Below are 26,997 nucleotides of genomic sequence, written 5' to 3'. Positions count from 1 at the left end.
GATGCTGTAGACCCAAAAGGAGCACCATTTGAAAATTTTCAGATGCCATAAAACTTGCCAACATTATAAAGAGAATTGAGGGAGTACTGGCCTGCAGAATGTCGTTGATAGATTGACTAAAAAGACAGAGCATAGAGGATGAGAGTTCAAAGCAGAAAAGTATGCATGGTAGAAGGTCGGTATAAAAAACCCTTATACCATAAATTCTTAATTCTGATTAATGTAGATGAGCAGTGACTCCAAGCCATCTTAATCTGGAAAAATATCTACTCACCACTTTCTGCTTTCTGTCACCAAAACATTTGTAAATTTAATGTCAATTGTAATCTTGTGGTTTTAAAATCTTTGAAGGTGTTCCCACTTTAAGCATGAGACTCGCAATTAATGTTCAGTGCTTATTCCATATGCGGATATTCAACAATGAAACTTAAATAGGAAAGCCTTTAAAAGTGGCTGATTGAAGAACATATCCTTATGATGTAGGAGCCCAACGAGGCCAGCAAGTCCACGCCAACTCCCGTGCAGCATTCACCCTCATGAGACAATGTTAGGCTTTAGACAAAAACTTACCACTCTCAGGAAAGATGTAAAATAAAGAGTCTCCAAGAGTTTGGGAATATACTTTTATGTATGTATAGAAGGAGCAGGGGTAACTTGATAGATGTAGCTGAAAGGTTCTAATGGAATGGAGTACAATTGTTCCCTTGGCAAGTGGAATGATAACCAGAGGTCATAGGTTTAAAATTGTTGACTCAATACGGTTGTGAACTGCCTGAAGAAAAAATGGCAGCTGATTTCATAAATAGATTTCAATGAAATTTGAGCAGGCATCTGTGGATAAAACAGTTATATAGTCACAAACAAAAATGGGATCATTGAACTAAACACAACTAACTGCTCTTCAAAAGAGCGAGCACAGACATAAAAAAGGAGACTTGAGGAAAATCTTTATCATTCCTTAAAGTACGATGGAAAGTAAATTCAATTGTGGCTTTCAAAAAAGAATTATTTGAGTACTTCAATGGACAAGATTGCAGGAACAAGAGCCTGTGAAAGGGATTACATAAAAATCAGTTTCTGCTTAGTGGGCCAAACAGCCTCCATCACTGCCATGGTACTTCTACAACTCTACAATAACCAGAGTAAATTGCTATTCATTGAGGCAGATATTGTAAGCACACTCGGATGAATACACTAGTAAAATTTTCAAAGAAGAACTTGCAATGTTAAGGAACATTCTTACTTGGCTAGTCTTTGAACAGAGAGCAGTTGGTCTCCCAATGTAGTCACATAATAGTGATACAGTCATAAAACAGCAATGTTTGTTAACTGATTTTACATATATTACACTGTTATGTACAGCATATATTCATAGAAGAACTTGGTATTGTGGCAGTTATAAAGAGCTAGTTTGAGCCAGCTCTTGTTTAATTTCTGAACCAAGTGGTTTACATTCTGCTTGCGCAGTTCTCAGTGGAATTCAAATACGTATTGTTTTTGTATTATTCATATTGTTTCTCTTAATGAAAGTTTTGAGTTTGTTTGACTTTTTCAATAAATAGATTTCATCGTAGCCATTAGTACTGTATTTACTGAAAACTTAGTTTTTTGTTTTTTTACTGTTCACAGAACCTAGTTAGTCTTTCAACATTCTATGAAATCTTGTAAGATTCGTTGCTGAGCGGTTCTGAGACTTGAGCTAATTCAAGAGAGCTAGACCAATTCATTGGTAGGTAGTTAAAAGCCCCTGAAACGAAGCTACAAGGCCAGTACTAAATTACCAGCTCACTATGTATACAGGATGAATACTGTGAGAAATGAGAGAAGTATCATTTTAGTATAGGAAGGCTGGGAGCATTCCAGGACAAGATGGGAATGTTTTGTATGGACAAGGATTACCTAAAATGTCAATCTTTAATGCAAATAGCCACTTCAAACGCAAAAAGTGTCACAAGAGGGAAAAGAAGTCACTCATTCATCAGGGACTGGATAAATACTCCTGTAGGCTTCATTTTAGGAATATCTTCTGATTGTACAAAGAAACCTGTCCAATTTATTTTGAAATATTAATAGCAATTGATAATGTACTCAAAAACAAGTTATTTAGAGTTCTGAGCATATAGCATTAGTGTTATGTTGACTAAGGTGAAGGAAGTTGTGATTTCAAAGTCTCCCAATAGAGTAATGACTGTGAGGAATGGACACCAAGTTAAAAGTTAATTTAATATCAGTTACATTTTTAAGATGGGGCTGGTTACATACTGTAGGTTGAGAATTGATGACAGAATATAATGATAGTTTCTGAGTGCCAACACTTGTCATTCAAATACAGTTAATAGTCATGAATGAAAAAGATTATGAGAAACTGACTTAAAGATATATTTTTTCCTAAATTAGCTTCATCTATTGCTGTATTACTTTGTGTGGTGCCTCACTGCCATTAGGAGTGGTTGGACTTGCATATATGGGGCCTGTCTCATTGAAATATATTGCTTAGCTGGCCGGAGATTCAGAAGGAAGTTTCATTTTATCCTGACATTTGATCAGTTGGATCACCAAACATGCTATTCTCCGAGCCATAAAGTAAGTTTGCCTATGTATTTGCTCAACACTTTTAATCCTAAACCTGATTGTCTTTTATTTTGCTATCTTTATTAACAAATAATTGAAAACTAAAACACTACATAATCATGCAAGAATCGATTTTCTTGATGGGATGGGAACTGCTGTCTCACATACCTATACATTGTTCATCTGCTTGTTAGACTGGAGAGCAAACAACAAATTGTCTATATCTTTTGACCTTCAAATCCTGCATAAGGCTGCTGTTTTCCTTTGCCCTGTTCACTCTTGCTCTAACAAAGGTCAAAGAGTTTTGTCAGCTTCCATATTTGGTGATGAAAGGTCATATTTTTCACTTTTCTCTGTCATAACTCACTACCACAGCCACCTCCTTCAGCAAAGGCTTGGTCTGTCTTCTAATGGCCTCTATCAGGCTATTTATCTAACATTTGTTGCTCTCTTTTAGGCATTCTGCATTCTTATGTGTCATAACGTGCATTTTTGATAGTTCAGCAAAGGTCTGAAATGCGTACAAAAACCTCATTGCTTATTTTGCATTTTTTGCAATTCTGTATTTGAGTAAAATATTCTAATAACTGTGAAGTACACGGTTTACTTGGATGGTGGTATCAAAGATCATGCTGGAATTCATAATAAAGTTGTTCTTGTATAAATTTCCTACTTGTGCTGAGAACTTTTACCATAGGTTTTACAGCCAAGGGCCCACGATAAACCTGTTACTACAAATAGTCACAATTTTTCAAGCTGCAAGGGAAAGGCTTAAATCATTTTTGGATTTAGCCTCAGTACAGTTCTGCTGTGGATGTACACTGATAAACAAATTCTTAGCTGCAACTCTCTAGTCTAATGCCACTAAAAACTGTATACCTCATTTTTTTCTGAGGCTATTAGTGATCACGGGAAAGACTTTGGGAGTAAACCCCCAAGGAAAATCCAGAGTCGGAGTCTCGAAGGCGGCTGACTGCTGTACCCTGCACCAGCATGGCAACTCCTGCGATGCTGCTGGCAACAAACTGTATTGACTTCCGTCATTCCTTTGGACCTATCATCAGCATGGAGGGGGGGTCCCACTGCATGGGCAACAGACGGATCTCCATATCAACTCTGCCCTGGAGAGGCCACTCCCAGTGACTACCAGAGGCGCAGAACCCATGGTCGACCATGACCGATGGAAGCCACACATTAGTGATCACCGCAAGCCTCGTGCTCCTAGACATTCCCAATTTGAGAGCAAGTCTGAGACCTCTTAAATATGTCAAACTTATATTAAACAGAGGTAACCAAATCCTGTGGATATGAGGAAGTTTATGGATTTGGAAGGGTATATCCTATTGCAGTGTGGCTCACAGGAGAGGCAGAGGTCATCGTCATTGCCTTAAAGACAATTGTGGTGTGCCAACATGACATTACCTCTGGAAGATTAAATAAAGATCATTACTTCTAAATATAGATGCAATTGTGATTTTTTTGGAGCACCAGATGTTTGATTATAATTACACAAAATTGTTGTATGGAATTAATATTTCAATTCTGAAGCCAAGGTTTGTGAAAGTGCTACAGTGTAAATCACAAACTTTGCTCTGAGAGAAAAAGCTGAAATTCCATTGAAGAATGATAACGTCATACAGATCAACTCTAACTGATGCTATGCATGGGATCTTTGCCTATTGATTAGTGCACTATCTGGTCCAGGTTGGTGTCAGTTACACGTATCTTTGTCATGTCTCTAACATCTTGTAATCAGGATTCTGTCCAAGCTAACTTAGTGTTTGAACTACTCTTTATCCAGTAGAAGTCCTCGCCTTCCTTCCAGGTGAGTAAAACCTGCAACATTTTTTTCAAGCTGTCACTATCTTACTGGTGAGGTGAGTAGATATAAGTGCAGTATTTCAGGTGAGGTCTTACTAGGGTCCTTCCTACTTGTACTCAAACTTTGTGGTACAAGCTAATATAGTGTTTGCCTTTTTAATAGCTTGCTAGATCTCTGTTTATTCAGTTGGTTAACAGTTGAATATTGTTTTTCCTTTACGGTGGTTTGATGTCACTGCTCTGGTGAAAAATCACTGCAAGGATGACTGCCATCAGAAAACGATTACATTGGACTTTAGGGAAAATGAGATAGATACAGCTCTTTTAATAATGCATTAATCATGATTTCTGCCAAACAAATATGAATTTCAAATCAACAAAATACATTAATACAATAAAGAGGTCACAAAAACAAATTATAAAAAAAATAAATAACTTCTAAGGAATCTGCCATTCAGTGTCACTGACTTATAACAAAGTTCACAAATGTGAATCTAATCTTTCCCTTGAAACATGAAATAAATAATTTGGTCAGGAGCTTAAAATAAAGAAAAATCCTAGAGCAGAATGTCAACATTAAAGTGATACAAGACTGCTATTATCAACAGAAATCTCCACCATCATTGGTTCCTGGCCTAGGACTCTTTGGTCTTGCTGATGAGATGGTTATGCTCTCAGCCTTGCACTGCTGGCCAGGTTGTACTTGGTCCACAACTGTACCTCTTCAGGAAAATCTGGGCATTCTACCTTCCTCTTACATAGCACCTGCAGTAATTTATCAGGGGTGCTGTACAATACATTCTGTCGACATAACATCGTGGCACACACAAAGTCGTCCCTGCAGGAGATCAACTCCTGCTCGATATAAAACGCCTTTTCATCCCAGCAAAGGATCTGTTGGAGAGAGAATACATATTTTAGTAATACAAAAGTAATGGTGTTGTCACATTAGAGATGCTTCCACTTGCCAAAAGTAGACTCTTTGTTTGCTGAGTATAAACCACAACCAAGGCCACAACATTGTGGCTCTGATCCTTGAATTCAATGCAAATTCATGCTAATAATACAATAGCAGACATGGATGATAAAATATGGTGAAGAAGCCATAGAATAGGGAGCAGCAAATCAAAATGAAAGGTGGGGTGATAAGAGATAGAGATATCCTAAAGAAAACACATTCTAGAGAAATTTTGCTCAAAAATCTCTGAAAGCAATGACTATAGGTGGTCTGTGAGGAGAACAGTTTTGCTGAACCAAATGGCCGTTCTTCATGGTTCCATGCTTATGTTTTAAAAACTGAAATCAGAATCATTTCTTCTACAGTAATGTGTATTAGCTGATGTAGCTGCAAAATAACAAAATCATATACTTTCTTGATGAAAATCTAAGATCAGGTAGCAACAGTATGCAAAAAATACATGTAAGTTTTCCAAGGTGAGAGTGAAAACAAATTTGCGACACTGCAATGCTTGATGTGGCTGTGGCACTTAGATGTAGGTCACGGCACTTGGATAACTCAAAGGATATGGAACTCTTATGCCATGTAAATGTTCACACTTGCTTCTACAATACTAATTCATAATAATATGCAGCGTTGCATGAAAACCTTATATAAAGCAGCAATCCAGTTGAGAAGCTCAGTAAATTACCAATCTCCCTGTTCCTACAAATTTCCTATGCAACATGAATAATTAGCAACACAAATTCAGAAGAATGTCTGCAAAGACATGCATACAGAACATAATACTGATTGTGAACAATAGCTGTTGCTTTAAGGCTGTTGTTAACTCTTTAAGGCTCGTGTCATATGACTGACTGCTCCTGAAGCTGTAATGATGTAAACAGAATGTATATTACATTTTCCATCACACTCTACATGTTAGCGATCTACAGAGCAATGAGGACTCAGTGGCAAAGAAACACAACCACCATAGGAGTGTCAAGGGTGTTGTGCCAGTAGGCCAAGTGTACGGATCTGGCTATTAAATGTAGAAATGTTCCTCCGTTCCTTTACACTGCTTATTATCCTGTCATTTATTGTGCATGCCCTTGGATTTCTTACATTACATCAGCCTAAGTTCCATTTACCACGTTTTTGCTCATCTCAATGGTCTATCGGCATCTTCCTGCAACCCATAAATGTCTTCTCTGCCCCTTTCAATAATTCAATGAAACATTTTCTGTATTTTATTGATGTCATAAGCCTTTTCATCACACAATAGTCAAACTCGTAGGTACGTATCCATATCTCACCATGGAAGAGAAAACCCATACTGAGGCTAAGGCAGTATTTTATGAAGACTTGCCCCAACAACCTACATTCTGTAATTTATCCCCAAATGTTTTTTTTTAATTCTCAAATTATATTTACTGATGCTCATACGTTAGCAAAATGCTTATCTTAATATGATGATATTAAATCTTTAGTCCTTCAAACCTTTGCACACATTTTATCTGAGGAAGTAGGAAATAGAAATTAAACTTAAAAACGTATTTCAGCAAAACACCCTAAGATTTTATTGACATTAATAATAGATAATACATAAATGCAAGTTGATACTCTTATTTGAATCTATTCCACCTTGGTACCACAGTAAACTAGAGATGTGGAGGAACTGCTTTTCTCAGAAAGTAATGAACCTGTGGAATTCTTTGCCCAAGGAAGCAGTAGAGACTACATTGATATAGTTAATAGGTATTAAACAGTTTGATAGATTTTAGTGTAAATGGGTGTTAGCCAGAAAGAACTACAGTCTACAAATCAGTGAATTAGAGTTAATCAAGAACAGTGAGCCAAATGTGTTTGTTCTTGCCATGTGCTTGAAGGAGATGGAGGTGACCATTTTGTGAGAGTGTCCTTGCAGCCCACCATTTTGTGAACTGATTCTTGCTCTGGGATAATCTAATCAGAGCAACTGGATGTGGACACAAGAAGTTTCAGCTAATGACCTGTTAAGCCTGAGTCCATTCTCAGATGAGCAGCTATTTATTATGTAAAGTGTCAGGCTTGCCAGAGGAGCAATCTGTAACCTCACCTAGCTTAACTAGTTTGAACCAATCAGAGTTGAAAGAACAAAGGCACAGGACTGGGGGCAGAGATCATAGAACAATGCAGGTTGTAGCTCTGGGCCGGAGCCAGTAAGGTGACCCAGGTAGGTCAGGTGGCCTTGAGCCAACGGAATTGAGATACACAATTTAAACTGATGAGGAACACTATAAATAGTTTAAAATTTGAGAGAGCAATAACTGCAATCACCAGAGACCAACAATTGTGGAAGTAGAGTACCCACAGACACGTGGAGATCAGAGCAGGACCATGAGGCCTTTTTACATGCCCAACACAGACTCCTTTTACTGGTATTATCTTTTCTATTCTTTGACTGTTCATGGAAGGTCAGGAAAACTTGGTAGGTCTGCACACAGGTATTCAGTTGTCTAAGTTCTTCTATTGAGACAATCAAAGTACTTATTGGTGATTATGGATTCTCTCTATGCTTATCTGATCACTATTACCAAGATAATAGTTAAGGTTCTCTGATCCTTCTAATAAGGGGAATTAATGGCTTGGGGGAGGCAGGTAGATGGAGGTGAGTCCACGGCTAGATCTCACCAAATGACAGCACAGGCTCGGCAAGCAAGATGGAAATACTTCTCCTCTTTCGTAGGTTGTTAAAAAGGCAGTTTATACTTAGTCCTGCCCAGAAGCACAATGTCAGTAGCACTTGAGAATAAATACCACTTACGGATCAGGCGAAGGCAGAATATTACAGTAGCAACTGGATCCATCATGGATTAAGTATGATTTTTCATCCATGGTTAACCAGAAGGTTGAATTACCATATACTTATGATCCTACTAAACAAACATGCAGATAAAAGCAGCATTAAAATGTATGTACACATAAAGAGTGTTGCATATTTTTTAGAAGACTGGGAAGAGGTAGCAAGGCAGCAAAGTTTAGATATTTTTTAAAAATGCAGTGTAGAATTGGAGTGATATTTTTGTGTGGGCAAAAAGTATTGTGGTAGGAAGCCCATCTCATTGCAACATAGGCTACTTGATTAGATCAGGATGGAAATGTGTGAGACATTTTTTAAGTGGAACATTAACCTGCAGCGTATTTTGAGATTGATGAGCAAGGTCTGTTTGTACTGAATTGCTAGAAGTCCATTGAAATATCAGTGTGGGGCAGTCAGTTGACCTTCAGGGCATAATTTCCAGCAGGCATACAAATCACTATTTAAAAATTGAATACAAGGAACATGACATCAAGGGGGAAGATGAGGTGGTAAAAGAACATGCTTGCAGAAAGCAGCAGTCATCAACATGGTGTGTATCACTGCAATTGCCTAAAATATAGTGAAATGAAAATTCAATAATCTGATGGGTATACATTTTCACTCTGCACTTCTTTACATCTAGTGAGATCATTTCCCCATCCCTTTCTCCTCACTGCACATGATGGGATACTACCTCAATTAGTAAAAAAATGACCAGGTAGCTGCAAGACTGTCAATAGGAACCATTTGGTTCACTAACGCCTCTTACAGGAAAAAAAATCTGTAAGACCAGGACCATAACAACAATTTTAGCTCTGACATAAATTAGCAACCCACAAAGTTTGAGGTCAATCAAAGACAAACAGACACAGCAATGCCCATTTGTTAAAGGCATCAACATAAAACTCCCCCTTTATGGCACTGTATTCTGATTTGGTAGCAATTGCAAAATAAACAACTGTTCTGATGATACCCCTCAAAATTCAGTTCACTTCTCTTTCTTGCTTGCAACTTGCTATTCAATCCTTTCGCCCAGAATACGTTTATCAAATAGATTTGCATACAGTTCATGCACATCAATTTGCCCCTGCATCTTTCCCATATTCTGCAGGAGAAAAGAATCTCACAAGTGTGAATCAACACGCAAGGGAGAAGCAGTTCATATCCGGATCCTTAGTGAGACATAGCAGGCCACCCGGGAGTTTGTAAGGCTGAAGGAACACTGATTAGGTTCTCTGTCCATTACTTGATCTTTATTCATGTTAACAGTCAGAAGGCTTGAAGAAACTTTTATATTTTGAAACTGCCATCAGCTACTGCCTGTCATTTCTGGAGCTGGTGCAAGTCAAATTGTACATGTCTGTCCTTAAAGGTAGTGACACTGCTCACTTGTAGGTGAAGATTTTTCCATGTGCCTACTCCACTTAATTTTGTGGCGCTGGGAAATACTGTCAAATAGAGTTTGCTTGTAGTGCATGTTGCAGACATTATACAATGTAGCCATAATGCACTAGTGAAGGGAGTAAATGTTTGAAATGGTGTGATTTTGAGCCTCTTGAGCATTGGAGTTGTACTCAGAGTATCTGACTGCATTCTACAGGATGCTCTTTGAGAAGTTGCAGAACTGAACCTCTGATACCCTTACAGCCATGGTATTCATGTGGTTGATTCAGTTAAGCTTTTGGCCAACTACAATTATTAACGTACTGCAGTCACACCACCAGCCCCTTCAAAGGTACTGATGAGTTGAGACAGTGAGGGAGGAGGTTTGATTATGGTAATACACATGAGTATGATAGGGAGATGCTTAGACCCTCTCTAGAGCTGCCTAACACTTGTGTGTGGCACAAGCAGCCGAAGCCTGGATGTTGTTTAGCTTTTGATGAATGCACACTGATTGCTTCAATACCTGGTGGATCTCAAATGGAAGTAAACATAAATAATCATCAGAAAATCTCTCCCCTCTGACTAATAATCACTATTGAAGTGGCTGAAGATGGTTGGACCTAGGGCACAGCCCTGAGAAACACAAATATATTGCAATAAGTTAACTCGCTCTACAGCCATCTTTCTTTACACCGGGTATGGAGAATTTTCACATTCACTACAGTTTTAGTACTACTCTCTGAAATCATTCTCAATCAAGTACTGCCTCAAGTCTTGCTTGCCAACAGAATTTAGCTTTTATTAGCTGTGAAGAATGCTGGAGCCTTATAGTTTAAACAGAATCCAAACGATCATGTGAATGGGTTACTGGTAGGAGTCAGTTGATGTTATAGCTGACAACATTCCATTGCTTAAGTGATTTCTGCAAGTAAACAGATGGGATAGTAATTAAAATGGAACTGTCCTGCCTGTCATAAACAGGACATATCTGCACAACTCCCACTTTTTGGTAAATGCCTTTTCTGTACAGGAACAGCTGGCTGAGATGGGATTGATTCTTCAGGGCTATAGAGAGAATGGTGCCAAGGCCTATTGCGATTGATATAACCATACATTTGGCTATTTCTTTAAATGGAAAATTAATTAAATTAGCTGAAGATTGCAGTTGATGGTTTTGACCTTGAGAGGTTGAACAAATTGCTCTCTGAGTTCTTGTAGCTGATTGTAGTTGCAAATACATTCATCCATTAGGTTCCAGCATCAGATGCCAATAGAGATCTTCTCATTGGTAGCTGTTTAATTGTCCACCACCATTCAAAACTTGGTGTGGCAGAAACAAGAGAACATTTATGAGATTTATTGATTTTGGGATTGTGTAGCTCTGGCTACAGTACATTGCTTTCATTGTTTGCACTGAATATTGCAGCTGGATCTAGCTTTATTTCTATCAAATAAGACCATTTAAAAATCAACCTGGGGGAAAGTTAATGACTGCATATAATTTAATTTTTGTTTTAAAAAGGTGAGATTTTTGCATTGGTGGTCTTCAGAAAAAGCAGATATCTTAAAAGACAGTCATCATTTGCTTGAAAAAAATAATTTTAAAATAGAATTGTTTGGTATGCTGTCTATAGTGACACCAGTCCAGGACTGGATATCAGTTCACCATTTCAGACCTTGCTTTCAATCCTCAACTTTATTATGGGATCACTTCTTATATTTAGGCTTTAGACCATAACATTAAATCAAGAACTATTAATATAGGCATAGGCAGTGGCAATCTGAGATACAGAACTGAATGAGTCAGCAATTCAAATATTCAGCACTGAATATACTTTTCAATTTGCCATGAAACTGTATGAGGCTGTGCAGGAAAATTATAGGCTATTGCAACATTGATTCCCAGGATGTGGATTTGAATCACATATCATAGGAATTTAGAAGAATGAGAATAATTTTATTTGAAATATGTATTAGAGCACTTCAGAGGGTAGATTCTGTCACTTCTGGTTGCAGAGTCCAGGTTAAGGGGCTGTGTAGAACTTGAAGAATTTCAGAGGGTTAAGTAGCTTCAGAATTCTCCTGTCAATTAATGAGGATATTCAGTTGTTTGGTACATTCAGACATGAGATGGAAAAATTTCTGAATTCTAACAGGAATGTGGTCTAAAGGATCAAACACAGTTGTATTCAGTGAAAGGGCAGACCCTCAGTGCTTGTGCTATTTAAGTTTCAATGCATCTTGCCAAATGCTAGAATACAGGAAATCAACTTTTCTACCAACAACGGAATGAGAAATTTAGATTTCCTGGTATTTTAGTACCTGGCAAGAAATGCTAGAATTTCCTGCAGGTTTAAAAATACCAAAAACAATAATAATTAGCTACATCTTTTCTAAAATCAGTCTTGTCTAATCTTTCAGGATGCCTTTTGCTTTTCAACAGGCCAGGCAGCATATGTGAGAGAAACAGAATAATAATTTCACTTTAATGACCTTTCATCGGTTCAACTTCTTTCTCCATAAATGATAATTTCACGCTGTTTATATCCAGTATTTTAACATCCCCTCTCCCCTTAGATTGCTACTACTTGCAGCTTTTTATTTGACCCTGGAAGACAAAATCTTTTTTTTATATAAAGTTAATCTAACATGCTGTAAATGCCTTTAAAGCTGATAATAAACAGCTTGATGGTTTGATACATACAGTACTACAAAATACTGAAACACTGAAAAATCAATATTAGATTAAAATAAAAGTCAAACTCTCAGCAAAAAGTTTCAGGCTCCCTGTCTTTAGCTGATCTTCAGTGCTGACTGAAAGAATGATAGCCAGTGGTTAGTGGATTGAGTTATAACCTCAGAGATTCAGCTTTCATGTATTCACAATTATAACTGTCACAAATATAAGCAAATAAAATCCATAGCAACTTAACAAATGAACAATGATTTATTTACATCAATTGGTTTATGGAAAAGGAGACTGTTTTCCCCATTGTACAAAGTCCATGAATTAAGACTACATGGACTTTCAACAAAATATTGGTGTGGTGTTAGATTGCATGGTAGCATATGATATATTTTTGCAAGAACTTAACTATTAAGCCAAACTCCTATTCAGTTTAAAAGGTGACATAATTTAATGTCACTGGTCATTTGAAAGCGGAGGTAATTAGTTCTGAATATTCATCTCCTTCCCTTTCTTGTGATTTTTCTCTATTTCTTATACTTTACCCTTTTCAGTGTGCCAGCTTTCCTTCTGGATTTTTACACTATTTTATTTAGGTCTTTTCTATATTTTTTGCATTCAAAATATTAATCACCAACTAAGTTTCTCAGAATGGATGACTTAGAATAGATTTGACTATTCTACTAACTTATCCCTCCTTTGCTTCCCTGCCAACAGCAGACAAATACACACTGGCCAAACAACGCAAGGACAGCACAGATGTACAATGATATATAGAGAGAGGGATGGAAATGGGCATAATCCTTGATCAGGAAGCAATTGAGTGGGCAGGCAAACAAACAGACAGACTGAAAAACAATTGGAGAAAGTAGAATGATACGTTTGGTACTGAGCAGTTGTGTAACTGAGAGCCCAGGCAGGAAACACTCAGCAACAAAGGAGTATACCTGGCTGGCCAAATAAGGGAATGAATGAGCAGGCCTAAACACAATATTCATTTCTTGAACTGAGTTGTTAGTTTTGTGTTTGAATTTACCCCTTACATAATCAGATGCTGAAAAACTGCTTTACCAAATGCTTCTTCAGATGAATTTGCCAGAAGTCAACAATACACTGGTATCAAATGTTCTGGTCAGAAATACGTGCTGCCTGGTCTGTCTGTGGTCTCATATTATTATAAATCAGATTACTGCAATTTGTACTCTTAGCCTAAATTCTATCAAGACTGTCAAAGAAATGTATGCACATCTAAAGGCAATTGTACAGTATTTCCAATCAGTTCCTCAAAATAAGTAGATCTGTAGAGTCTATAAATGTATGAACTGCAATGGCAAAATATCTTTGAGAGTTGTGAAACCAGAAAGGAAGTCTGGGTCAATAAAATATCTCTTATAATGACATTTCAACTGCAATGGTAGGAGCAAGATAAAATGAGTATCAATTTAGTTATTTTTGGCCTGACAATCTACTTCAAACTGTGAAGTGGTGGCAAAATGGATTTGATTCTGTAAATTCCAGTAATGACTCCTCTGAAAAACTTGTTACACAGATAATTTCACACCTTACACAACAGGAGTCAGGCTCATTGTTCAGAACAATACAACCGTGGTCAGAAGGAGATCACACTTCGCTTAGAAAATGTAATAATGATGCTTGTAATCCTTTCATTGTCAGAGATCGGTCTATATGACTTTAATATCAAAGAACTAATCAGTTTCAGACAGCCATAAAAGGCAATGAAATTTCTATTTGATGATCACTGCAATTGAGAAGACGTAGTGTATAGTTAAAAATCAGATTCTATCTGTCTAGAATTCTGCCTGAGAGCATCTTATACCATTTGATATTACAGACCTATTTTTAAAATCGCTAAAAGTATGAAGGTTTCTGGAAGTGAAGCAGTAACAGCATACTGAAGTGAGTGATCAGCCATGAGGTTCTGCTGCGTGCTAAAAGGACGAATGGCCTGCACCTCTTAATTCCATTGCTTTCATTTATCACGAAGCTGAAGTATTGATGGCTACAGTTTTCTCACTGTTCATGCAAGAATGTGATGTATTCAATTTGAAGAGGCATATGGCACAACACTACAAATTGTAATGGAAGCCATGCTTACAAAATTGATGGGTCAATCAAAAATAACTGAAAAGAACAGATGAGATGTGAGAAAAGGGAGATTTTACATTAACCTTGTACAGGCTATGAACAAAATGTCAGGCTGAATCGTTTTGAATGCATTTCTCCTCCCACTCCTTTACTTATTCATAATTCTGCTGCCAATAGTCCACTGCTCATGCAGAAAAGCAATTAATTCCCAGCTGATGGTTGACCTTAAGCAGCAGTATCCCAGACTAACCCAGATATCTCAAAGTTTATAGTTCTGATTTTTTCTAAATTTGTACTTTCAAATGCAATTATTAGATTTAAGATACTTTCTAAAGTACAAATATCTTTAGTATTATACATATTGTAAATAGGAGTTACATGGAGGTGCATTAAGCACTGTTACAATTCTTCCCTTGAGTGACCAGAGGTTTTTAAAAAAATTATAACTTGCATATTAGTATGCATCATGATATGTCAATGAATTATTAATTCTGTTACGTTAAATTATGCAGACTTGATTGAAGCTGATCAGGAAGCTACCGAGAAACAATAACAACATGAGAATGCAGTGTTTTGGATAAGACACAAAATAAACTCCAGTCTCTCTGCGTGTTGTACTGTTTGGTAATTTGGCAATAATAATAGCAGACAAGTTCTTCCTGTACAGTAACTAACATTATTCCCTTGACCTGCATCAAAAAAACTAGCTGCTCAGACTTCCAATAAACTTGTAAAATGAATCTCATATTTGTCTAACCAGAAATTAGATTTTGAATTTAGTTGTGAGAAACACCCGAGATGCAGGAAATATAAAATTTCAGGAAGATGAAAAGGCTCTAAATATCTGTCCATATAACAAATCCAATCAATAACAGTTCAAAGATATCCACCACAGTTATGATGAAGCAAGTACACAAACACAATCATTGTTTTTTTTTCCTAACTAGGAAATTCAATGCTATTACTTTGTCTTGAAACTTAATTCATTGAATTGCAATGCAACTACATCTTTAACATGTCTATATCTTACTGGTACGGCACATAGAATATTTTACAATTGATCACAGAAAAGAAGGGATAAATGAGGCAACAGGCAGAGTGAAAGAAAAACAGTCGACTGCTTTTCATAAACTGATAAGCTGTATAATATTACAGTAAAATCTGAGCAACTATGCATCTCACCTGTTCCTTCCAGTTTCTCTCAATTTCCCCATCTCAAAGGGGATAGATTCTGATTCCACATGTTAGTGTCCCAAATGTTGTTCAATACAAGACCATAAGAAACAGGAGCATGCTCCACCATTCGACACGGCTGATTTATTTTCCCTCTCGACCCCATTCTTCAGCCTTCTCCCCGCAATTCTTTGATGCCTTTACAAACAAGAACCTATCAATCTCTGCTTTAAATATACCCAATGACGTGGCCCCCCGCTTCTATTACAAGCTCCAAATGCAACACCTCACATCCCTTCAACAGCAAAAGGTTTCTATACACCACTGCAACAGTTAATGTTAAATGATGCAAGTTATCCTCTTAGCAAAATTTTGGATGAATAGCATCTAATCTGCAATTTTGCACATGTTCATAGTAATTTCATAACCTGGTTTATAGCTTCCTAAAATCTTGGATTGTTCTTTGATAGTATATTCATACAGAGCTTCTTCCATGAAAGAAGTGCTGTTTTTGTTTGTATTAGAGCAAAATTACTTGTGCCAGAGTCTTAACTGATGAGTACATAACCAGAAATTTATTGAAACAAATCCATTATGAAGCCTCTATATATAAAAGAGCAATTATCCTGCAGTCTTTCTCCCCTCAAGTTGGGTGAGACTAGAACTGGAGCTCATAAGAGTGAAAGGTGATATATTTACGGGAATCTAAAGGGGAACTTCTTCGCTCAGAGGGTGGCGTGAATATGGAACAAGCTGCCAGTAGAACTGGTAGAGTTGAAAAATTTCATGAATAAGATGGACAGGGAGGGCTATGGTCGGAGTGCAGGTAGATGCGTCTAGGCAGAAGACCAGGTTGAGACAGACTAGCTGGGCTGAAAAGTCCATTTCTATGTTCTATGACTCTAACATGATTTTGCCTGAACACAGCATGCAGTATTGAACATTCAATGACAATCTGGTTGGGCTCTTCCCATTTATTCAGCCTATCCTGCTTAACCGAGAAGCACTATGTATCACAATATATATCTGACTGAAAGCTGGATAAACGTTTCAGATGAGTTTGGGCGAAAATACCTGGGGTAATACTTTACCTAGCCTACAAATTTCTGTGGTAACAGCCCTTTATAAAGATGATGTCCATCACAACAAGAGACAGGTGTCCCTCTCGTTTGAAGGAATTCAAGAAATATTACTCTGGATGCATATACAGGCTAGGAAAAAAAACCTTATGGATATTTATAAAATGTCCAATTGTTACCACCATCCTGCCAAATTTATTTAATAGGAATCATGTGAGAAACCTCATTCTGACTGAAAATAAATGCAGATGCTAGAAATCTGAAATAAAGACAGTACAGAAGATGCTGAAAACACCCTATAGGTCAAGTAGCATTGATGAAAACAGAAAAAGAGTTAAGGTTATAGGTCATTGTAAGCAGACTGAGGTATTAGGTCCAATTCTGATGAATGATCTTCAACCTGAAAAATCGACTCGTTTCCTTTTTTCATGATGCCTTTATTGAGCTTTTCCAGCATTTTACGTCTGTATTTCAAACTTCTATAAGATCCATGCTAAGTCAATTTTTGTTAATTTAGTCTTTTTTTTTCAAAAACTGCTTGCCATTTGCTTAACCACCATGAAAATTAATAATCATAATACAGCATAATTCTTGTTAAATATAAAGTACCAACTTACTCTAGACCTAATCCTGAATTGCTCAAACAAATGCAGAGATCGTCTATACCGTATGGTTGCAGCGCCGACCACCATATTGGCTTTTAACTTCCTTGTTGCATGTAATAGACCATTGCGGATATAAAGGGACAACCTGGAAAACACACAAAATACATTATATAACAGAATATACTGAGAATACACTTACCCCCCATCTCTCTTTTATATACATGCAAAATTATGGGCTAGATATTTTTCCCAAAAAATGGGAAATACTATGATTCAAACATGATTTATTTCTAAAGAAATGTCCCAAGTAATCATGACATCTCAAGTACAACCTTGGCTAGGCTAGATGGATAAAATGGGACAAAGGCAATTGAAGAGTAAGCAACTATCACAAGCAGAAACAATTTTGTGTAAGTAGCTTTGGTTTATCTGAAAATGAGAAAAGGACAGCAAATCTATTAGTTTGTGCACTAGTAGATAAATACTTGAAAGATCAAAGAATTATGGGGAGCTGGCATAGGAGTTCAGGCCAATTAAGATCAACTGTGATCATGCTGAATGGCAGGACAGGTTTGAGGGGCCCAGTAGCTACTCCTGCTTTTCTTGTGTTCTGGTACTCTAATTATAACAGCTGACAAAATAAATTAGATGCCAAATGTGCACACTAGAAAACAGGGATAAACTGTCAACAAGAGATTAGATCAAATTTGATCTTCAGTTTGAGTAATTTAGACATCACATTCCTTTCCAACTGTGTATTTGCCATTAGAAATTATGCAAATGATTAAGCAAGATCTAATCCACTAAATCTCCAACTATTTCTCTTATTTTCAAGTTCACTTCAAAGGATGTCAGAATCAAAACACTTTGAAGCATTACACAATTTCCTTACTGAAGTTGGATGCCAATAAGGTCAGCTATCAGAAACTTAGACCATGAAAAGTTCTAGAGGCATAGATAAATGCAGCTGCAGGAAATGTCTCCAGCTGCAGCAGTTAAACACTGATTCAGAAATGTAACAGTAGCTGGAATCACCTTGGTGCATCAGCTCTGCTGGAGATACTTCTGCACTTGCGGTGATCTCAATCATTGGAAGAGCCCATAACCACAACTTCCCAAAATGCACAGGATGCATATTCATGTATTTCATATGTATCTAGGCATTATAGGGGTAATGACGGCAAGGGGCCTGAGGCAAAAGATTAGCCATAATCTTCCTGAATGGTGATGTAGCATATTTAGAGATGTGGCCACCCAAGAATGTGCAAGCAGGGATGGTTTATTGTCAGGCAGACTGTGTGAAGGCAGATTGTCCCCAAAGTCCATCTCACTCACAAACTGATTTTCCCTTTGGATATTGATGTGCTTGACGGTTCTTCAGGAAGTTCAGCCAAAGAAAGAGACAAGGCATCACAAGCAGCTCCACTGTATGACAGTGGAGTTCGAGACCAATAGTGATAGGGGAACCAATAGTTAGAGAATTAAATAGGTGCTTCAGTGGTTGATGTAAACCTTGGACAGTATGCTTCTTATAACAGTAATGGAAAAATGCTGTAAACCCTCAGCAGGGTCTGGCAGTAACTGTCGAAGGAAAAACAATGAGCATTTTCATTTCTTTTTTCTTCAGTTATGCTTTCCCTATGCCAGGAACCCGGAGGGAGAGAGTGAATAGAAGATAGGGGTTTAGATAAAGGAATACTTTGGAAGGCAAAGACTAAAGGGAAATGCAATATTGCAGGACAGTGATGGAACTAACCAGAATGTATCAGGAAGGGTTAGAGCATTAGACCCATTAGAGGTGTGCTTGCAAGATGAATGAGCTGGGTAAAGACTATGAAACTCAGTAGGGACACATCAGACCAGTACATTTTGGCCCAATTCAGCAGCTGACCCAGTTAGCCGACGTTTTGTGGAAGTAGCTAAATAGGTAAAAAAAAAAATAGCTACATAGCAAAAAGGACAAACTACCATTTACTTAAGTAACAAATTATGTATTTAAATGAAATACAGAACAAATTAGAACACTACCACCAATACCACAGTACTATAAACCCGATTATTAGTTCCAAACAGTTATCGTTGGAGAAATTCATCCGGTGTACGCTGCTGTGTCCTTTTGATTGATTGTAAATGAATAATATCAGTGCAGACACCTGTTGCCGATAATGGATAATCTTTACTTTCACTGTGGCACTCAAAGATGATTGTTGATACCTTCAACTTCTTCGTAGTTCCTAACTTGAAGTAGTGAAATTGTTTCATTTTCATGCCTGGCTATTTCTGGCATCTCCAAACCAGAATGCTTGAAACTGCAGCAAGCAAAACAGTTCTGAATTGTATTACTGCTTATTTCTTGCCAACTGTCAATGACAAACGGTAGTGCTTTTTGAAACAGCGTCCACTGGCCCAAATGGATAACATAACACAAGCACATGCAGCTGACACTATTTAAAAACTGCTTGCTCCAAGCATGATGTAGTGTCCCAAAGGTCACACAAGTCCACGTAACTGACGCTAGTTAGAAACTGTTCAGCAACAGTTTCTGTCCAATTAAGCAGCACAGTGTCCCAAATAAACAAAGGACGTCTCAGCTATTTTCTTAATTAGTTTTTGTTCTTTGAGTTCTCCCATATTTACATTAAAGGATGCCTCTATTAACCAGAACCTATGGTATTTGATATTTTGGAGAAATAGACAAAAGTAAAGGAGGTAAAGTAACAGGATAACAGAGATTGTTGCTAGGGTGAGGAGTAAAGTTGCTCAAACTCAGGACAGAAAATTACTTTAGGTGGAGATAAGAAATAAGAGGGGCAAGATCCATTGTGTGTAGGAAAACAGTACAAATCAAAAAATAATGGGAACTTTTACAGTTGTCATGGCAACTGTAATCACAAACAATTTTAATCTTTATACAGATTGGATGAATCTATTTGGCAAAACTAGCCTCGAGGACATGTCCTTAGAATGATTGCTTAGTGGAAATACGAGGAACCAAACAGCAAACTATGTTAGATTTAGCATTGTGCAATGGAACAGGATTAGTTGGTAGTCTCACATTAAAGGACTCCCCCCCCCCCCCCCCCCCCCCCCGGCCAAGAAAGAGCAATCATAGCATAGCGGAATTTTAAATTCAATGTGAGGCTGAGAAATTTGGGTTTGAAACTTCATGTTCTAAACTTAGATTATGCAGGTATACATGAGCATAGAAAGAGAATGGCTAACTAGTTGAAAACAGTCAAGATAAATGGGTCATTTTCAATCTGAAGTCAGTAACTGGTACCACCAGTGTCTCTGTATTTTAAGGAAAGATACACTTCCATTGGAGACAGTGCAGAGATTAACCATACTGATTCCTAGAATGAAGGGTTTAGACTATGAAGAAAGTTTAAGCACATCGGGAATATACTCATTGGACTTTAGAAGGCATGATTATACTGAAATACAAGATGCCGAGAGGATTAAAGGTGGATGCTGGGTAATATTTCCCTTGTAGGTGTATCTAGAGTTAGGGAGCAGTTTCAGAATAAAGAGTCATCCATTTTAGATGAAAATTAAGAATTACATCTACATCATTGGGAGTTTGAGAAGACTTGGTATGACACCAAAAACTTGCAAATTTCTATAGATATACAGTAAAGAACACTCTGACTGGTTATACCATAGGCTGGTAGGGAGCCTCTAATATGCAGGAGCTGCAGAGCCTTGTCAACTCATCCAGTTCCATTGCTGGCATAACCCTCCCCACCACTGAGGATATCTTCATAATGCAATGCAACATCCATCATTAAAGACTCTCACCATCCAGGACATGACCTCTTCTCCAGACGAAACAGTATATTTCATGACTTAGATCAGTGATAATAATTCTGATTCTGAGAATATTTGGAATATTCTGTTCCAAAGAAAAAGTAGAAAAATAGTGTTGCATTGAGACCAGGACTGTATCAACCAGGACCCTACTGAGAGACAAATAGCTCCCGGCCAATTGGAAAAAAAAATACAAATTTCAGCCTTAAATATGCATAATGACTAATCTTTTATAGCTCCATCTGGTAATAAATTTGGAAGATTCACTGTCTTTTATACAAAGAAATTTCTTCTTATCTATCTTGAATAGCTGATCTCGTATTTTGAGACTGAACCCTGGATCTAAACATCCCAGCCAGGGGAAACATCAACTCACCTATCCCGTTAACCACATCAGGAATTTTCCACATTTTGATGAAATCACCCTTATTCTTCAAAACTCATGATACTTAATATCTCCTTTTATATCAAACCTAGAAATCAATATAGTGTACCTTGCCTGCATCCCTGCTACTGTAAGTATAATCTTCTTTAAGTATAGACTAGACCTGTGCACAATACTTGAAATGTAATCTTGCCTGGATAATTGGAACAAGCTCTCTTACAATAAATGCAAACATACCCTTTGCATTCCTAATTGATTACTGAAACCACACATTCATATTGTGATTTAAGTGCAACGATTCTGGTCCCACTGAATACCAATGTCTTTCAATCGTTCACCATATAAAATAAAATCCACCTAATCATTTTTCCCCAAAGTGGATGACCTTACTTTTTCACATTATATTCCATTTGTTATGTCCTTGCCCATTATTGTGGTCTGGCTACATCTCCCAATGGTGTCCTCAAGCCCACGCCGTGACCTCACTTTGCAATGTCAACAAATGTATATATACTGTATTATACTCAGTTAATTCAACTAAATCATTTTAGCCCTAATTATGAATAGCACTGATCCCTACTAAGTCTAAACCTGGAAGTCACCCATTTGTTCTTACTGTTTACTTAATGTTAACCAATCCTCAGTACGCCAGTATATACCCCCATTTGTTTGTATCTTAATTTTCTTGAATACCTTCTGGTGTAAGTAAAGAAAAGGCTTCCTTGAAAATGAAAAGCACTAAATTGGATTGTCTTGTCTATTGTGCCAGATTGAACTAAAATCCCTTCCGATCTTTACATATTTGTAACTGTTCCTAACGACCCGTAAAATCAGATCATCAATTAACGTATCATCACAGAATGCTAGATGTAAAGTAGCCTGTTCCATCATTGATACTTCAATGTACTTATTTGGAAATGATACCTAATACATTCCATAAATTTAATGATCAAATCTCATCTATGTACAATGGAGCCCTATGACTATTGCCTTACCTATATTATATACACCTATAATTTTCTGATTTATACCAACCCTCCATTATCTTTACTGTTTGTGGGCCTACATACAATTCCCTCCTATGTTTTCTGACTATTGTTGTTTCTTAGTTCCTCCAAAACTAATGTACTTCTTGTTACTTTGAGCCAAAATCCTTCCAATGTACTCGTTTTGTTGCAGAGCTTAAAATCAGGACGATCCTCCTTTTCTTTCTATCTTGCCTCAAGTTTCTGAAGCTACCTTGGAATTTTTAACTCTTGATTTTAAGAACCAAAGTCAACTGAACCTTTATCTATCTAGTCCTATTAGCACCATTAATTCACCAATCCTTTCACAAATGCAACATACATTCAGATGAAGAGCACTCATTTCAGTCTTTGAATCATATTCCCTGTTCTGACACCAACTGGAGGTTTTCCCTTACATTAATCCTTGTCCTTCCCTAACAAATTATTATCTATTTTGCTACTCAACATTCAAAGTAACTTTATTATCAAAGTACATATATGTCACCAGAAACAACCCTCAGATTCATTTTCTTCCGGGAATATTCAGTAGATCCAAGAAAAATAACCGAATATGTGGAAGACCACACCCAACAGGACGGATAAACGACCAATGTGCAAAAACAAACTGTTCAAATTCTAAAGTAAACAAAACTAATAAGCAAATAAATAAGCAAAAAATAGTGAGAACATGAGATGACGAATCCTTGAAAGTCAGTCCTTGGGTTGTGGGAACAGTTTAGTAATGGGGCAAGTGAAATTAACCCCTCTGGTTAAAGAGTCTGATGTTTGAGGGGCAATAACTGTTCACGAACCTGGTGGTGAGAGCCCTGAGGCTCCTGTAGCTTCTTCCTGATCGCAGCAGTTAGAATAGAGTATGGCCTGAACGGTGGAGGTTCTTGATGATGGATGCAGCATTCCGTGTAGGTGTGCTCAGTGGTGGGGAGGGCTTTACCAATAATGGACTGGGCTGTATCCACTACTTTTTCTAGGAGTTTCTGTTCAAGGGCTTTGGCATTTCCATACTAGGCCATGATGCAACCAGTCAATATACTCTCCATCACACAACTATAAAAGTTTGCCAAACTTTACTTTGTCCTTTTAAGTTCCTAAATTTCTCATCAGAACTCGTCTTACCATTTAATTGAAAGCCTCATCTCCATCTGCAGTCCCAGTTGTTTGATCTGCTGAAATACAGTACCCAGCCCAATTCAAGCAAAGCTTATCCTAACGGAACAACTTCCATTTTTCCAGTACTTATTTCTCTCATACTAATTTATAATAACCCACACAGTTCAAGCCAATTTACACACGGCTCGAGTAGCAATCCAGATTTTATCATTGCTTTATTCTGAACCAAAGAGGTTCATTGTCCTTCAATCTTCATCAATGGAATCCCTTTACTTTGCATTTACTGCTTTCAACTCTACATGTAAACTCTCCGTAAAACTCTAACCCATCTCCATTTGCCTTGCACCTTAAGATTTCCAGCAACAATACAGCTATTGTGGATCACTCCTTAAAATGCCAGGTTGTTCAACAATGCATGTGATCAGTGAATAGATCTTTTACTTCCAACTCCTTGAATTGTGAATTGCTGAGGGAAAAGAAACAGTTGGAAAAAAATAATTAGTGGTCATGCACACAGCAGCAATCCATTAGGGGCTATGAACTATGGTTATTACAAAATCAATTGAAATACCATTTCAAGGCTGGGAGATTCTGGTTACTTTATTCCTTACTGAAGGGAATCATGAACTCCTGCCTTAGCAAGGACCTAGACCCATAGCAATTTGCCCATTGTCCCAATAGGTCAACGGCAGACAAAATCTCAATGGCTCTCCACAAGGCTTTAGACCACCTGGACAACACAAACACCTACGTCAGGATGCTGTTCATCGACTATAGCTCAGCATTTAATACCATCATTCTCAGAATCTTGATTGAGAAGTTGCAGAACCTGGGCCTCTGTACCTCCCTTTGCATTGGATCCTCAATGAATCTCATCGAGATTCATTAGTAGAATCTCAGGTGGTGTCGAGAGGGTGTACAGGAGTGAGATATGCCAACTAGTGGAGTGGTGCTGAAGCAACAACTTGTCACTCAACATCAGTAAGACAAAAGAGCTGATTGTGGACTTCAGGAAGGGTAATACGAAGGAACATATACCAATCCTCAATCTTCATTTGATGCAGAAGACCACAATCTGAGCGGATTGGTGATAACATATCCTTCTTGCTGACTATCAACACTGGCACACCTCAGGGGTATGCGCTTAGCCCACTGCTCTACTTTCTGTATACACATAACTGCATGGCTAGGCATAGCTCAAGCACCATCATAAATTTGCTGATGATACAACCATTGTCGGTAGAATCCCAGGTGGTGACGAGAGGGAGTACAGGAGTGAGATATGCCAACTAGTGGAGTGGTGCTGCAGCAACAACCTGGCATTCAATGTCAGTAAGATGAAAGAGCCGATTGTGGACTTCAGGAAGGGTAAGACAAAGGAACACATACCAATCCTCATAGAGGGATCTGAAATGGAGAGAGCGAGTAGCTTCAAGTTCCTAGGTTCAAGATCTCTGAGGATCTAACCTGGTCCCAACATATCGATGTAGTTATAAAGAAGGCAAGACAGCAGCTATACTTTATTAGGAGTCTGAAGAGATTTGGCGTGTCAATAAATACACTCAAAAGCTTCTAGAGTTGTACCATGGACAGCGTTCTGACAGGCTGCATCACTGTCTGGTTTGGAGGGATGACCGCACAGGATCGAAAGAAGCTGCAGAGGGTTGTAAATCTAGTCAGCTCCATCTTAGGTACAAGCCTACGAAGTACCCAGGACATCTTCAGGGAGCAGTGTCTCAGAAAGGCAGCATCCATTATTAAGAACCTGCAGCACCCAGGGCAGGCCCTTTTCTCACTGTTACCATCAGGTAGGAGGTACGGAACCCTGAAGGCACACACTCAGCAATTCAGGAGCAGCTTCTTCCCCTTAAATGGACATTGAATCTTTGGACACTACCTCATTTAAAAAAAAAATTACAGTATTTCTGCTTTTGCACATTTTTTTAATCTATTCAATATACGTAATTGATTTACTTGCTTATTTATTGTTATTTTTTTCTCTGCTAGATTATGTATTGCATTGAACTACTGCTGTTAAGTTAACAAATTTCACGTCACATGCTGGTAATAATAAACCTGATACTGATTCTGAAACCTTGATGGGTTTTGCAAGCTATAAATTTTCCCTAAAGAAGGTGAAGTTATTGTCAGCCCTGTTTGGGATATCATATTGTTCAGATTCTCTAAGTGCATTGTGTAGAATGGTTTCTTACTAAGTCATACAGCATGGAAATAGGCCCTAAAGCACACCACATCCATGCTGACCACCAACCAGCCATCTATTCCGTTTACCAGAAGAGGTCCATCACTTTCTTTACCTTCACATGCTTGTTTAGATGCTTTAACGGTGGTGGAGTTGGTACTTTCACCACCCACTTAGTACACTTCAATCACCCTTGATGAAAAAAATCCTCAGATGCCCTTTAAACCTCATATCACTCATCTTAAACCTAGGCCTTTATCTTTAACACCTCTTCTGAGGTGAGATATTTTAAACGTCTAATCTACAATTTTTTTTAAACATATCTCAATCAACTCCCACTTACCCTCTTCTGACAACCCAGCCTGTCGAGTCTCTCATTAGTGAGATGCTCCTGCCTAGGCAAAATCTGTGGTGAATCTTCTCTGCACTTTCTGCAATATAATACACCCTCTTTTTAGTGTGGTGACTAGAATTGCATACAATACTCCAGTTGTGGCATAACCAATCTTCTATAAGGTTGCACCACAGCCTCCCTGCTTTCATATTCTATTCCCTAGTGACTGAAAGCAAGTATTCCATATGCATTCTTCACCACCTTAACTACTTGTGCTGTCAACCTCAATAATCCTTGGATTTGCACACTACAATTCCTGTTATACTCCCTAGGCCCTCCCATTCACTGTGTACGCCTAACCCTCATTAGACCTCCCAAAATCATGTCATATTTCATCATCACTTAAAGGCTGAGTGCACCCCATACACCAATGATGTTACTGTAGCCAAACATCCCCAACCATCAATATCTAAGCATCACCACTGAGCAGAAATCAAGCATGCCAACTGTTCATTTGTTGGTGGCAGTTTAGTTTGGATATCCCATAGTGAACAAAGTTGGTTACTGATACCTAGTGTTTTTCTACCATTAATAAGGCATAGGTTTTGAGCTTGCTAGAATACTTCTACTTTGCAAAGCAAGTGACTATCAAACAATGCTCAAAATGCTTTGACACCTTCCAGGATAAAGCAGCCTATTCAACTGGACTCCATCCACCACTCCACCATTGCAACATGGCTACAAGGTGTGGCATCTACAAAAAGGAACCATTATTGATCATTTCAGCTATGCTACACCGATTTCACTTCCCCAAACCCACAACTACTACCACCAAAAAGGACAAGGGCATCTGGCTACTTGGGACACCACAATTTGCATATTCCACTCTAAGAAGCACATCTTCATGATTTGGAAACACATCATTAT

General features: G+C 37.9%; 1 protein-coding gene across 1 annotated transcript in view; it reads right to left on the bottom strand.

The window, feature by feature from the left end:
- Positions 1–596: 596 nt before the first annotated feature.
- The window catches only part of LOC140726806 (protein THEM6-like), a 44,489-nt gene continuing 18,088 nt past the window's right edge, over positions 597–26,997 (bottom strand). The window contains exons 3-4 of the mRNA XM_073043654.1: positions 17,219–17,351; positions 597–5,286 (exon numbers count right to left, since the gene is read on the bottom strand). Coding sequence (XP_072899755.1) covers positions 5,059–5,286; positions 17,219–17,351 — 361 coding nt within the window. The 3' untranslated portion in view covers positions 597–5,058. The remainder of the gene's footprint in view (positions 5,287–17,218; positions 17,352–26,997) is intronic.

This window comes from Hemitrygon akajei, chromosome 4, assembly GCF_048418815.1.
Source record: "Hemitrygon akajei chromosome 4, sHemAka1.3, whole genome shotgun sequence".
NCBI classification, from domain to species: domain Eukaryota; kingdom Metazoa; phylum Chordata; class Chondrichthyes; order Myliobatiformes; family Dasyatidae; genus Hemitrygon; species Hemitrygon akajei.
This window is presented reverse-complemented; position numbering and strand designations above follow the sequence as displayed.